The sequence below is a fragment of the Pantherophis guttatus genome, chromosome 4 (assembly GCF_059756535.1).
Source record: "Pantherophis guttatus breed Tessera chromosome 4, ASM5975653v1, whole genome shotgun sequence".
Taxonomy (NCBI): domain Eukaryota; kingdom Metazoa; phylum Chordata; class Lepidosauria; order Squamata; family Colubridae; genus Pantherophis; species Pantherophis guttatus.
The window spans coordinates 119,924,595-119,940,342 of NC_142066.1; the positions used below are offsets into that span (position 1 = coordinate 119,924,595).

The 15,748-nt window shown below is 42.1% G+C and overlaps 2 protein-coding genes across 6 annotated transcripts in view; both read right to left on the minus strand.

The window, feature by feature from the left end:
* Positions 1-2,079, minus strand: FANCF (FA complementation group F). Its single transcript, XM_034401925.2, has one exon. The coding sequence runs from the start codon at positions 2,077-2,079 to the stop codon at positions 1,060-1,062; it is 1,020 nt and encodes a 339-aa protein (XP_034257816.2). The 3' UTR covers positions 1-1,059.
* The window catches only part of CCDC126 (coiled-coil domain containing 126), a 21,966-nt gene continuing 6,218 nt past the window's right edge, over positions 1-15,748 (minus strand). Inside the window, exons 1-5 of one of the 5 annotated variants that reach the window (XM_034401932.3) lie at positions 8,499-8,672; positions 7,787-7,844; positions 5,977-6,191; positions 3,943-4,321; positions 1-2,786 (exon numbers count right to left, since the gene is read on the minus strand). In XM_034401932.3, coding sequence (XP_034257823.1) covers positions 2,611-2,786; positions 3,943-4,180 — 414 coding nt within the window. In that variant the 5' untranslated portion in view covers positions 4,181-4,321; positions 5,977-6,191; positions 7,787-7,844; positions 8,499-8,672 and the 3' untranslated portion in view covers positions 1-2,610. Of the gene's footprint in view, positions 2,787-3,942; positions 4,322-5,976; positions 6,192-7,472; positions 7,845-8,498; positions 8,673-15,748 lie in introns of those variants that run through there. The other 4 variants (XM_034401930.3, XM_034401935.3, XM_034401929.2 and 1 more) reach the window with 4 other exon arrangements.

The window sequence follows — 15,748 nt, forward strand, 5'->3', positions numbered from 1 at the left end:
TAGTATGGACATATATTTTATTTAACCTTTCCAGATATTACAGTCATGTGAAAAGGAAATAATTTGAAACTGTATTATCTAGAACCACAAATCTTGTTCTTTTTCTAAATATTTTTTTAAACCACATAACATATTCTAAGCAAAAATAGCAGAACAATCTTTTTACAAATCATTCTATATAGGTGCAAAACCCAAACTGGCACTTCATTTTATAATTTATGATGCAGAACATAGACTGTACTATAGAGCACCTTCACCACAATTCTCCACTATAAGGCTAACATGAATATAAGGCAATGCTGACCTCTCTGTTCCCATTTCAAGTTCATTTGAAAAGATCCTGGTTATAAACCCAATTATTACTGTTTCACAAGAATTGTGTGCATAACAGACTGTACTGCTTTAGCATAGATTTTCAGTAAACATCAAAATGCCTCACTTCCCATAAACAAAGTTCAACCCACTCCTCGTTTTTATTTCAGGAATAACTTGAGATACAGTATGCCCCATGTATCATCGGCTGTAAAATATATTGAATAGGAAAGCAATGAATAAGAAGCTAATAGTGTTCAACATCCAATTAATGTGAGTCCATCACAGGTTATATCTTCAATTACTAAATACATGTATTAAATGTTTCTGGAATAGCTATATACATTACTATTTTTTAATCAACTGTTCTAGTTCTGTAGCAAGATTACACTTTGGCACATTGCTACTTTAGATTTTCTCAAGTGTAACTATTTTTAAAACATTCTTTCTCAAGCTATTTCACAGTGCAAAAAGACACTCTTTGGACCACCATCTTTGAAATGGAACAAATTTCAATTGGAACAAAAAACTGCCTACTAATTTTAAATATTTAACCTATCTATACTTAACACCACTCACTTTAAAGGCATTCCTTCTTCACTATGGATTAGTAAACCAGTTCATAAGATCAAGCCAATTTCCTATTTAAATTTATTTAGATATTAAATCTATACCTTTTCTGTAACTATTATAGAATTTTCTACTTGATTTGTATAATACCTACACTTTTCTACTCAACATCTTTAATTAGCGTGAATCAAGTTTCCTTTCAAAATGAGGCATCTCCATATCCAGCAAAAGATCAGTCCAAATGCTCAGACCTCGGACTTCAAAGTTTCCATCCTGTGCCTTGAGCTGTCTTAGCCAAGTCTGGACTGCACTGCCCAGAGGCTCTGGCTCTTGGTAAAGGCAACTGACACGGTCCTGCATCTCCTCCCAAGGTACTTCATTTTCTTTTAGACCACTAGTTTGCCATTTCCCATGCAGAGGATTATAACTGAGGCAGTTTCCCCAGGCTGATAGGAAACTCAAATAGGAAGCAAGTAATTCAGAGTAATGGGCACAAAGTGAAGCCAAACATCGGGGAGGCAAAAAGCGGCAGAAGGACAAGAGACGAGCTGGGTCTCCGAACAGCAACCAAGGGACGAGCAACACCTTGGCCTCCATTTCCCAACCAGGCTCCATCAATGCCGCAGCCACAACTCTGTACAGCATGGAACCGCAGGGCAAACAGTCTAATAAGGCCGAGGAAGATCGACCTTGGTTCCCATCACCATCTCTGTCACCTTGTAGCTGTGAAAGCAGCATCTGAGCCTGGACTCTCACTGGCAGTCCTTCCCATTGTTCAATACCAGCTGCTCCTTTTGTAGGAGATTCCAAGAGACCAAGAAGTTGATAGGCAGCTCTACGTCTTGCCAGTAGATTGATGAAGGGCTCTGCTCCACCAGTTGCGGGGATCAAGAAGCTGCAGAAAAGGCTATGGCGGGTTGTAGAAGATAATGCTGGATTTTCCAGCAGTGCCAAACCCAGAAGCTCTGGGCAGCGCTTCAAGTGACTTAACCTGACTAAACCTCTTTTTTTCAGCTGTTGCTTCAAAGCTTCCCGGAGGGTTGGTTGAGCCCGAAGACGGCTGTGAAGTTGCCGAAAGAAGTGCCCCCAATTTAGAGCTCGTGTTAGAGTTGTGGGATCCCAACTTTGTACCATTCGTGAGCGGGAAGCTGCCAAAAGGCAAGGCAGCTGCTCAGTTTGTAAGAGCAACATCTCCATGAGGCAAAAAGCAAAATTCCTTGTTACTATCAAATGGCAACCTCAGATGAAAACGTTTTCTTTGTTTGGTTTCTGATTGCTCTAAGATTTGGTTTTCATATAGAAATTTCTGCTAGTTGGCCTGTTGCTTGTTGTTGTTTGCAATTGTTTTTTGCAATTCATTCCATCAATTCTATCATTTCTTTTTCAATTCTATCATTCCTATTGTTAGATCTTTTTTTTTTTTTGTTTTGAGGGAATTTTCTGGTTAGCTTGATCTTTGATCTTGTGTGTGTGTGTGTGTGTGTTACCTACTTACCTTCCTACAATAGTTTTATTACCAATACACCTTGGTAGTACAGTACAGTAAAGTTACAGTACAATGATGCAACTTTCTTAACACAAAGATTTTTAGATAAAGAAATTGGGCCTCTATATGTTCATTTTTTTCTGCTGTAACTGAATATAGATTGCCTTTAGCCAACTGTTTGCTTCTCTCCTGAAGAAGAATTAGATCTAAAGCTGTTCCACCTGTGCAAAGTATTTTGACTATTATCTTATATTGTGTGCTGCATTTACTCGTTTGCTTGTAGTTGATGGCATTAAGTTCCCATTTGTAATATTTGTTGCTGAACCATTTACAACCATATAATCAACCTTGTTTTCCAGTTTGACCAAGCGTTGCAAGATGTCGTCTAGAAGAACTGCAATTGTTCTTTTCAGATCAGCTAGAAGGGAAAAAAAGTATATTCAGAAAGTGACACTGCACAGGCAAAATCTCATGTGAGAAAATAGTTGTTTTCTCATTGTTTTTCTGGGTATAACTTTTTCTGTATCTGTTTAATGTAATGGAAAAAATACAACATATGCAAACTTTTTAAATGTACTGTTTGTTCTATTTTCAGTTTTAATTTTTTTTTTTTTTGCTTTTCTTAAACAGATTAAATAAATGATGTATTCCTTAAAGCACAACACTCTAAACCCATGATGGCGTACCTATGGCACAGGTGCCACAGGTGGCACGTGGAGCCATATTGGTGGGCACACAAGCTCAGCTCTGGCACACATGTGTATGCTGGCCAGTTGATTTTCGGGCCTTCTGGGCCCACCAGAAGTCAGGAAACACACTGTTTCCAGCCTCTGGAGGGCCTCTAGGAAGGGTGGGGAAGGCTGTTTTTGCCCTCCCCAGGCTCCTAGAAAGGCTCTGGAGCCTGGGGAGAGCGAAAAATGGGTCTACCAAGCCTGCCGTGCCATCACGTGCCAAAAACAGGGGGAGCATGGTGGGGGCAAATAGAATTATGGATGTGGGCACACATGCGTGTGACACACATACACACACCCCGCGTGCTCCCCTCACTTTTGGCACGCGATGGCAAAAAGGTTATCCATCACTGCTCTAAACTTCCATTTGTAGCAAAAACACTAAATATACCATATAAATTTAGTTGTCTAAATAAGCAATTTATTTATCTAATATACCTCTGTAAACCTTCATACACAATAGACAAGTCATTCTTTATATGTAATCAGTAAAAAAAAAATCATATTTGAATTTCTTCAAATCCTCCATTGTTTCAAAAGTTCTGGAAATTTTACATTTCTAGTATTAGACAAAAACCTACATTATTCAAAGCAAAATGTTTCTAGATATACCATATCCAATGCCAATATATCAGCTCTTTAATATTAAGAACAGTCTAATATTTCTTACAAATGAAAACTATTATACAGTATGTTCAACTTCAGTAGAATATTGAATATGTAGCAAACATTAGTACCATTTTATAAATATAAAAACTTCTTATGCTACTTTTACATAATATTGCTTTATATAGTTTGAAAAACTAAAGTGAGGATGAATTTACAGAGATTATGTAGGCTTACCATATCCCGCCATTGCAACTCCATTATCACCATTTATTACATTCTTGTTTTCTTCTGCTAGGGCTCTAACGTATCTTTTACTTAAATCAAGAATTTGTTCACGCAATTCAGCACTGCTCTGTTGTCTTGGATGCTGAAAGGTGTAGCGCAGTAACATTATGCCCCAGATAAAACCAAAAACTAGCAACAATAAACTCAATTTTTGGGACACATTTTTTCTAGAAAATGCAAAAACCATTTCTGAGCAGGCTAAATATGTCAGTAGAAGGTAGTAAGTGTGAAGTCACAGTATCTTCAAGGTAAGTTGTTTTGCAAAACATCTTCACAGCATGCTTGGTCTTCGGGGGAGACTATTTTGTCTAATTTTTCCATTTGTTTCCTGAAATTTTTTATCAAAAAACTTGTGTCAAAATTGTTTATTTTTTATAAACTACAGTATTAATTTGGAATGTGTTATATAATTTAGAGCATTATTATTGAAACCCTGTAAAATGACTGCTGAGAATACAGGCAATATAAGAACAAAAATCTAGTAACTTTCCAAACTATAATTGTATACGATAGCAATATAATCATGAATTGGAAATCCATGGTACAAATATCCATTCAGCGATGAACTAGTTGGTGCCTTTGTGTAAGTTTTAATCTCTCTACTTCAGCTTTACATCTGTACTATGAAAACAGTTCCACTATTATCAACAATTCCAATTCCATTATCTAAAAAGATTGCTACAAAAATAATGATTAAATACTAACTATATCAGAAAAAGCATCAGCAGTAAGGTGATAAGCCATTTCATCAGCCCTGCAGATAAACCATTATCCTTTTGTTCTCTCTTTAAACTATACCCTGCTAATAAGTTACAATATGAAACCTTAAGAAATTATGTCTAAATTTGTTAATTAATCTTTTTTCATTCTCTATGGTGTCTTTTAAACTGAAAGTTTGCTATCAATGACTGTCGTCCCATCCACACCCCCGCTTTCTGAACAGATAGACAAAAGTGCTATGTTAGTCTTCACTTAACAGCCATTCATTCAGCAACCATTTGAAGTTACAAGAGTGCTGAATAAATGATAGTAATAACTGGCTGCTGAAAATATAGCATTTGTAACTGACTCATGACTGACTCGTGGTCTCATGATCTAAATTTGTGTGTTTGGCAGTCCACCCGCATTTATGGCTGCAGTGTGCACATCAATCTTCTCCACTCGGCCTGTCTCCCCTTACCTTTGACCTTTTGGCCACCCTGTACCCTGCCATCATCAACTACCAAGCTGTCCCAACTGACTTTGCCATCTTTTTCTTCCTGCTACTGAAGAGGTATGCCTGATCAAAGCAGCTGCTGGTCTTTTACAATGTCTCCCAAGGACTAGCAGCTACCTCAGCCAGGTGCACCTCATCAATAGCAGGAGGAAGATGGCAAAGGTCAGCAGGCAATGCAGCCAAAAAGGCAGAAGTGGGGGAGGTAGTGGTTGGGGAGAGTTGAAGAAGAGGTCATCATGGAATGACAGGATTAACATGAGGTCCTCACCTAACAATTGCAATCAGGAGTATTGGAAATGTTGCTGCTAAGCAGTGTAATAACATGATGTTTCACCAAACAACTGTTTTGCTTAGGGATGTACATTCCGATCTCAATAAGAGTTGTTAAACAAGGACTACCTATAAACCATCTGCAAGTGAGAAATCCGTGACTTCCCTAAAGGTTTTGTATTTCAGACCCCCAAACCCAAGGGAGCTTGGTTAACAGTGAGAGAAAACAGAAGCTACATCCAGACTCTTTAGAACAGAGATGTCAAACCCGCTCACATCATGGGCTGTGTTGTGACGTATTGCAATGTTTTTTGCCTTTGCTTTAGAATAAGCCCCATTAAAAAAAAATAAAACTCAGAACCACTTATGTAGGAATTACAACTAAACAGTGTTTTATCTGACAGTTTTCAACTGCAGATTAATATTGCATATTGCAAAGTTGCATATTGTCAACAGTAAGTAAGTACTTTTCAAAATAATAAATTAGGAACACCTACCATATAATCCTGCTACTTTAGTTGGAGCTGTCCTCAATAACCAATATTCCAAGACAACATTTGCATCCATACTCAACTCAATATCATTTTGAGTAAACTCAAGGATTATTTAATCCGTTGTATTTAGTTGGTCTACTGCAGTTCTTATTTTTTCAGAATTAAGAGTAGCACATTTTGCTAGTCAAATGATAACCATTTAGGAGAGGGAGAAACATCTGAGGAAAAAGAATTTTTAAAAAATGAAAACTTGTTCAAGTTATTATTGTTATAAATGTAGGCATGAGAAGAAATTTCAAAAGGCATGTTGGCACTTCAAACAGATTTTATATCCTCTAGTATAACCAGGAAAAAGATATTAACGATGCCAAAACATCAAAATCATGTATTCCAAACTGCCCAAACCGCAATGTTTACTAGTTTATAAGAAACAATTCTCTCAAAATTCTTGCATTTTCTTCAGCAAGACATAAGCAAGAAAAAAAAATGAGGATTGTACGTAAAGTTCAGATTTACACAAAGCTATTTAGTAGGTGATCTTTGGGTCTTAAGGAGACTCTCTCAAAATGCAAATACATTATTAACTGTACAATAGCATTTATATATTATCAGGTTACTTATTACTGGCCTAATGTTATTTGTATGTTATCAAAATTAAATAGAAAAGACCTTTGCAACGGATATCATTGCATCAACAGAAAGACACCAATTTTCCTATTTGTAATCAGATAGAAAATTATTTTAAGAAGTAGTAAACACTATTAAATTGAAAGAATTTAAAATCTGCCAGCAGGTTAGTGTCCATCTAAGTTCACATGTCCCACTGAAGTCATAAAAATAACGTTTAACTTCATAACATTACATATTTTAACTTCATAACATTACATATTTAAGTTAAACTAAAGTACTTATACAACATAATGCTTTTTAAAATGATGCCATGTAAAATTAAATCTACCAGGAAGAAGAGTTCTTTCAAAAAGAAAACCTGTTCACAATCATATTTATTTCAAAATCTGCAATATAGATAAGTTGGAGGAAGCTTGACTGAAGGCACAAGATGATTCAAGGAGCAAGGAAGTGAAATATTAATACCTTATTTCAGGAAAGCCTAACAGTAACCATCCCAGAGTTGGATGGGACCTTGGAGGTCATCTAATCCAACCCCCTGCTCACGCAGGAGACCTGTACTAGGGATTCGAACCTCTGGAACTGCCCACCTTTCTAATTGATAAACTCAGTGTCTTAGTCCCTGACCCACCTAGTCAAGCTATCAAAAAAACAATATTTACAAGGCATAAAGAACGTGCAAAATCGCCATGGTACTTAAGAAAACAAAGGCTACGGTTGTGTATGTTCATACACGTGATTGTCATAGCTTAACCCGTTTATTGGATTACACATTGAACCAAAAACTAGATGCACAAATTGAGTTCTGCCAGACGCTAGGTTAGAACTTGGCTTGCTCATTTCTGTGTCAGTATGTCATGCCAACATACCTCTCTGTACACGCCCCGAATCGTGCCTTAGAAACACAGATGTTTTTCACCAAGCGACTCACACAAATCCATTCGTCGCCTATCAGATTTTTTTCTCTCCATGGGTTTTACGGCACAGGAAAAGCTGGCAGCGGGCAGTCACTAAAACCCCATCCGCCCTTCCGGCGCTCGAACTCTTTCTCCCCTTCCCCCAGATGTGTTCTCTAAACCCAAGTGCGAGCGGATTACCACTGAACCTCGCACATCCTGCCAGCGGTACCACAACAGAGCAAGCGTCCCCTTACCCGGCATAGATTTTAGTCAGCACCTCCTACCTGCGCAGCACATTGGGAAAACAGCAATTGAATCATATCCAGGCCGCACTTCCGGCTGCTGGTGGAAAGAGGGTAAAATTACTATAAGCGGGGTGGAGCAAAAGAAAAGCAATGGAAGCCAAACATTTGAAGTGTTGAGTTTTGCTCCTGATTTTAAAACTACATTGATTTATTATAGTGTGTTGGAAGATATGAGAAATTCAATATTAAAAGAGCAGGGAAATTCCCCTAAAAGAAATAAGCAGAAACTCAGTCAGAGTTTCAGCCCCCACCTTTATCAATGGGCCATTAAGAAGCTGAAGCCACCCTATTTTCCACAACAAAGGAAGGACAAAATTACAAGAGCCTGTAACATCCAAACAGATATGGGACACAGGAAAGAAAAACAAACACCCAAAAAGGAAAAGAAATCAAACCAAAGTAATTTAAACACATGAGAAAAGGAGAAAAACATAGAAATAGCAAGCTGAATAATTATAGGGAACGAACAACTACAAAGGGCTGGGAAAAACAGAGAGTAGACTATAAAACAATTATTTATTTGCCAGATCCAGGACGGAAGAACCCAATCACAAACAAAAACAGGATTTCAACACCATAAAACAATCACACATACAATTCACACGCCAAATCAAAAGAATTTCAAAAGACTTTAAAGGATCACATAGAAAATCAAAAAACGTTTTAGGATATAAAAAAGGGTTACTCTTACAGTTCAAATAGGCTAGCCTCGGAACGTTGTGCTTATATTTGTTTCTTGCCTGCCTTCCTATAAACAATAAACTAATTCTGCTCTCAAGCAGCTGACCTCCAATCATTTTGAAGTAATTTCCTAGCCGGGAGTTTTGAATTTAAGAAGGGAAAGCTCTGCCTTCCAACAATCCTTAAAGGGAAAGGCTTCTTTTTCCTTCCAACAAGTGCATTATTTTTTTTGCAGTACATTTACTGGATTTACAATGAATTCTAACTTAGTTTCTATTTTTAAAATTTTAGCAATTTTTACCTATTTTTTTTCTTTTCAGCCTTTTCAACAGTATATGAAGTTACAAACAACACTTGAAAGGTGGACAAAGTTACCTAGAAAGATAAACTGCACAAAGACTATGGTTGTGTATGTTCAAACACATGATTATTATAGCTAACCTGTGATCTACCTAACCCGAGTTTATTGGATTGCACATTGAACCAAAAACTAGAAACACAAATTGAGTTCAAGTAGAGATGCCACATCTGAGATACTTTAATTCAGATTCATATATGAAGTGGGGAGTTCGATGGATGGCACAAATGACCTCTTCCCCTCCCATGATTCTATGATGCCCCTATAAAATGCTGGTAGTTTGATTGCAGTTAATTAATTTATATCTCACTTAACAATAGTGTTTGTTTACATGAGGCACTGAACCACAAGCCAACCGCCCATATTTTAGTCTACCCCATTATATAAATTCAGCTTGTGTATGATTAGTTTATGGTGTAGTGGGTTGTGCAAACACAGAGAACTGAATTTCATAAATTGGTTAACTGAGCCAAAGTGAACATAACTGACATAACATCAAAAGGGGTCTTGAACCATAAATAAATTATATTAATAAAATATTTGATTCTAGATTCAACAAGAGCATCAACATTAGACAGGGGAAGGTATCCTCTTCTGAAATAAGTTTTAATCAATACCTCTTTAAGCCCAAATGTTACAATGGTTGTATGAGGATCCGAATTAGAATAGAATTCTTTATTGGCCAACTGTGATTGGACACACAAGGAATTTGTCTTGGTGCATATGCTCTCAGTATACATAAAAGAAAAGATACATTCATCAAGAATCATAAGATTCAACACTTAATGATAGTCATAGGGTACAAATAAGCAATCAAATCATATTAGGAAACAGTCAATATAAATTGTAAGGATACTAGCAACAAGGTTACAGTCATCCAGTCATAAGTGGGAGGAGATGGGTGATAGGAACGATGAGAAGATTAATAGTAATGCAGACTTAGTAACTAGTTTGACAGTGTGGAGGGAATTATTTGTTTAGCAGAGTGATGGAGTTCAGGGAAAAACTGTTCTTGTGTCTAGTTGTTCGGTGTGCAGTGCTCTACAGCATCGTTTTGAGGGTAGGAGTTGAAACAGTTTATGTCCAGGATGTGAGGGATCTGTAAATATTTTCACAACCCTCTTTTTGACTCGTGCAGTATACAGGTCCTCAATGGAAGGCAGGTTGGTAGTAATTGTTTTTTCTGCAGTTCTACTTATCCTCTGAAGTCTGTGTTTGTCTTGTTGGGTTGCAGAACCGAAGCAGTTTTAGAGGTGCAGATGACAGACTCAATAATTCCTCTGTAGAACTGTATCAGCAGCTGCTTGGGCAGTTTGAGCTTTCTGAGTCGGTGCAGAAAGAACATTCTTTGTTGTGTTTTTTTGATGTTAGGTGTCCATTTTAGATCTTGAGATATGGTAGAACCTAGAAATTTGAAGGTCTCTACTATTGATACTGTGTTGTCTAGTATTATAAGCAGTGGTGGGATTCAATTTTTTTAACTACCAGTTCTGTGGGCGTGGCTTAGTTGGGGGTGTGGCTTGGTGGTCATGTGACTGGGTGGGTGTGGCTAGCTGGTCATGTGACCGGGTAGGCGTGGCTATATGCATAGGGACTACTCAGAGGGCTGAAAAAAGTCATTTTTCTCTGGAGGGCTCGGGACAGGGGTTGCTCCTCTGTTCTGGTCCTATTAGATCTCTCAGCAGCTTTTGATACCATCGACCATGGTATCATGCTGCACCGGCTGGAAGAGTTGAGGATGGGAGGCACTGTGTTACGGTGGTTCTCCTCCTTTCTCTCCGACCGGTCGCAGTTTGTGTTGACACAGGGGCAGAAGTCGACCTCGAGGCCTCTCATCTGTGGAGTGCTGCAAGGGTCGGTCCTCTCGCCCCTTCTGTTCAACATTTATGTGAAGCCACTGGGCGAGATCATCTGTGGCTTTGGGGTGAGATACCACCAGTACGGTGATGACACCCAGCTGTACATCTCCACCCCAGGCCACCCCAGCGATGCCCTTGAAGTGATGGCCCAGTGCCTGGAGGCTGTACGGATCTGGATGGGGAGGAACAGGCTCAAACTCAACCCTTCCAAGACCGAGTGGCTGTGGTTCCCGGCATCCCGATATAGTCAGCTGACTCCATCGCTGCCTATCGGGGGCGAGACTTTGGCCCCTGTGGAGAGGGCGCGCAATCTGGGTGTCCTCCTGGATACACAGCTGTCCTTGGAGGAACATCTGACGGCTGTTGCCAGGGGGACCTTTTGTCAGGTTCGCCTGATTCGCCAGTTGCGCCCCTTTCTTGATCGGGATTCCGTGTGCACAGTCACTCATGCCCTCGTCACCTCTCGCCTGGACTACTGCAACGCTCTCTACATGGAGCTCCCCTTGAGGAGCACCCGGAGGCTCCAACTGGTCCAGAATGCGGCCGCACGGGTAATTACGGGAGCTGCATGGCGCTCCCGCATAACACCGCTCCTGCGCGAGCTGCACTGGCTCCCAGTGGTCTTCCGGGTGTGCTTCAAGGTGTTGGTTACCACCTTTAAAGCGCTCCATGGCATAGGACCTAGTTATCTTCAAGACCGCCTTCTGCCACCGACGACCTCCCATTGACCCGTGCGCTCCCACAGAGAGGGCCTCCTCGGGGTGCCATTAGCCAAGCAATGCAGGCTGGTGACCCCCAGGGGGAGGGCCTTCTCTGTGGTGGCTCCCACCCTCTGGAATCAACTGGCCCCAGAGGTAAGGAGAATCCAAGACCTTCATGCCTTCCGCCGTTCCCTTAAAACTTTCCTTTTTCAACAAGCCGGGCTGGCCTAACAAATCCTTTTAAATGATTTTAAATGATTTTAAATTCGTTTGTCTTTTTAAATTTTGGGCCAAATTGAGATATTTCCTTTTAATCTGTTCTTAATCTATGTATTATGTATTATGTATTTATGTGTTTTTACTTGGCTGTACACCGCCCTGAGTCCCTAGGGAGAAGGGCGGTATATAAATCTAAAGTAAAATAAAAAATAAAAATAAAAAAAAAAATTCTGACAGGTCCTCACACTTTTGACCTGTCCTCGCACTTATGACCATCCTCACATTTATGCCCGTTGCGGCATTGTTAACAACCGTGTCACTCATTTCACAACTGCTTCTCTTCATTATGGTGATAAGATAGGGCAAAAACGTAAAATGTGAGGACAGTCGTAAGTTCGAGGACTGGTCAAAAGTGAGAGGACCAGTCATAAATAACTTTTTCAGCCCTCTGAGTAGTCCATGTGCACAAAAGGACTACCAAGAGGGCTGAAAAAAGTGATTTCTGACAGGTCCTCACACTTTTGACCTGTCTTCGCACTTATTTATTTATTTATTTATTTATTTATTTATTTATTTATTTATTTATTTATTATATTTCTATACTGCCTTTCTCCCGTAGGACTCAAGGCGGTGTACAGTCAAGAAAAATATAGACACACAAACATCATAAAATTGCTAATTAAAATTATTACTTAGTTTGGTCAATTAAATAAAACCCAGAATTAGATAACATTTAAAAAATCATTCACATGTTCGTATGTTTAGCCCCGCCTGTTGGAACATCAGGGTCTTGAGGGCACGGCAGAAAGCACGGAGATCAGGGATATTCCGTATCTCCGGGGGCAGTTCATTCTAAAGGGTTGGAGCCCCCACAGAGAAGGCCCTCCCCCTGGGAGTCGCCAGTCGACATAATTTGACTGACGGTACCCTGAGTAGTCCCTCCCTGTGAGAACGAACTGGTCGGTGGGAGGCTATTGGTGGCAAAAGACAGTCCCGTAGGTACCCAGGTCCTAAGCCATGGAGCGCTTTAAAGGTGATAACTAACACTTTGAATCGCACCCGGAAGACCACCGGGAGCCAGTGCAACTCACGTAGGAGAGGTGTTACATGGGCGTAACGAGCTGCGCCCATAATCACCCACGCGGCTACGTTCTGGACCAGTTGGAGCCTCCGGGTGCTTTTCAAGGGGAGCCCCATGTAGAGAGCATTACAGTAGTCCATATGGGAGGTAACTAGGGCATGAGTGACCGTGCGCAAGGCGTCCCGATCCAGAAAGGGACGCAACTGGCGGATCAGGTGAACCTGATAAAAGGCACCCCTGGCCACGGCCGTCAAATGATCTTCTAAAGATAACCGTGAATCCAGGAGGACACCCAAGTTGCGGGCCCTCTCTGTGGGGAGTAAGATCTCATCCCCTATTGTCAGTGATGGTACCAGCTGACTATACCGGGATGCCGGAAGCCACAGCTACTCGGTCTTGGAGGGGTTGAGTCTGAGCTTGTTTCTCCCCATCCAGATCCGCATGGCCTCCAGGCAACGGGACATCACAGCAAGGGCATCATTGGGGTGGTCTGGGGTGGAGATGTATAGCTGTGTGTCATCAGCATACTGATGAACACTCATCCCAAAACCACGGATGATCTCGCCTAGTGGTTTTACATAAATGTTGAACAGAAGGGGTAAGAGGACTGACCCTTGCGGCACCCCACAAATAAGGTGCCTCGAGGTCGACCTCTGCCCCCCTGCCAACACAAACTGCGAACGGTCAGAGAGGAAGGAGGAGAACCACCGAAGCACGGTGCCCCCTATTCCTAACCCCTCCAGCCGGTGCAGTAAGATACCATGGTCGATGGTATCAAAGGCCGCTGAGAGATCTAATAGGACCAGGATAGAGGAGCAACCTTTGTCCCGAGCCCTCCAGAGATCATCCACCAATGCGACCAATGCCGTTTCCGTGCTGTATCGTGACCTGAAGCCCAACTGGAACGGATCCAGATAGACAACTTCATCCAGGTATCGGGGTAGTTGTCGCGCCACCACACTCTCAACAACCTTCACAACAAAGCGAAGATTGGAGACTGGACGATAATTTGATAATATAGCCGGGTCCAGGGAAGGCTTCTTGAGGAGGGGCTTCACAACCGCCTCTTTCAAGGCGGCGGGAAAGACACCCTCACTCAGAGAAGCATTTATAGTGTAACCTCCAGGAAGGCCAGTACCAACCAGGAGGGACACGGGTCCAATAAACATGTGGCAGCGTTAAGCTTGCCCAGAATCCTGTCCACGTCCTCAGGAGCCACAGAGTCAAACTCTTCCCAGATAACGCTCTCAAGACCTGCCCCCGTCTCCTCCCCTGGATCTACCCAATCAGAGTCCAGGCCTTCCCGAATCTGAGTGACTTTATCATGCAGGAATTGTACAAAATCCTCAGCTCAACCCTTTAAGGGATCTTCCCGTACCCCCACCTGAAGTAGAGAGCGGGTCACCCTAAACAGCGCAGCTGGGCGGTTCTCTGCAGATGCAATAAGAGCGGAGAAGTAGCTAGACTTCGCCGCTCTTATCGCCACTAGGTAGGTCTTAATATAAGATCTCACCTGTGTTCGGTCAGATTCAGATCAGCTTGTCCTCCAATCGCTCTCCAGGCGTCTTTTCCGATCCTTCATCTCTCTCAGCTCCTCGGAAAACCAAGGAGCTAGACGAGATCGGCATCGGGTCAGAGGCTGCAAAGGCACAACGCGGTCCAAGGCCCCAGTAGCCGCCCTGTCCCAGGCGACCACCAGGTCCTCAGTCGAGTTGTGAGCCAGAGTCTCAGGAAATGGCCCAAGCTCCATCAGGAACCTTTCGGGGTCCATCAGGCGCCTGGGACGGAACCATTTGGTTGGTTCCGTCTCCCTGCGGTGGGTGGAAGTGACTTGAAAGTCCATGTGAAGGAGAGAATGATCAGACCATGACAAGGGCTTGATGTCTATATCCCCTATTCTTAGATCATTCAGCCACTGATCAGAGACAAAAATCAAGTCCAGAGTGTGATTCCCCAAGTGGGTGGGGCCTTGAACTACCTGGGTCAGGTCCATGGCCGTCATGGAAGCCATGAACTCCCAAGCTGTCTCTGACATCTCACCAGCAGATGGCAGGTTAAAATCCCCCATAACAATAAGTCTGGGGGTTTCCACCACCACCCCGGCTATAATGTCGAGCAGCTCAGGCAGGACCACTGTTACGTGGCAGGTAGCCAGGTACGCAATCAGTAGGCCCATCTGAATCCCCCGACCCCACTTCACAAGGAGGGACTCACATCTGGCTATCTGAGGAACAGTGGCCTCCCTCGGGCAAAGACTTTCTCTAATGATTGCTGCCACTCCCCCACCCCTTCCCTGAGTCCTTGGCTGATGGAATGCACGGAAACCTGGCGGGCACATTTCCACAAGGGGAACTCCTCCCTCCTGGCCTAACCAGGTCTCCGTAATCCCTGCCAGGTCAGCACCCCCCTCTGAAATAAGATCATGAATGAGGGGGGCTTTATTTACCACTGACCTGGCATTACATAACATCAGCCGTAGACCCAGGGTCTGAGACTCTGAACAACCCGGGAAACGAGCAGTGCTTTGGGGGTCGGAGTGGGCAATCATTCATAAACAACGAGTGCGCACTCCCGAAACATAATATGACCCCCTGCAGCCGTCATATCTGCCCCTCCCACTTACTATACTAATGCCCATCGCTTCATCCCCCTTCATCCTTGTCAGATTTCTGTCCCCATCCTCCCCACCATGATTATCAGACCCATTACCCCTTTCAGTGGATTTATGGATCCCCCCAGATCCATTCCCACAATCCCTCCCAGAACCCCTTAAAATAGAACTTAAAGATTTATCTAAAAACCCCCAAAGTCGTCGGTTTTTTGCAAACCACCTCTCAGGGTTCCAAAACCCGTCCTCATGATGACTTATGACTGGTCATCATTTATGCCCATTGTAGCACTCTTAACAACCATGTCACTCATTTCACAACTGCTTCTCTTCACCATGGTGACAAGATAGGGCAAAAACGTAAAATGTGAGGACAGTCGTAAGTTCGAGGACTGATCAAAAGTGCGAGAACCAGTCAGAAATAACTTTTTCAG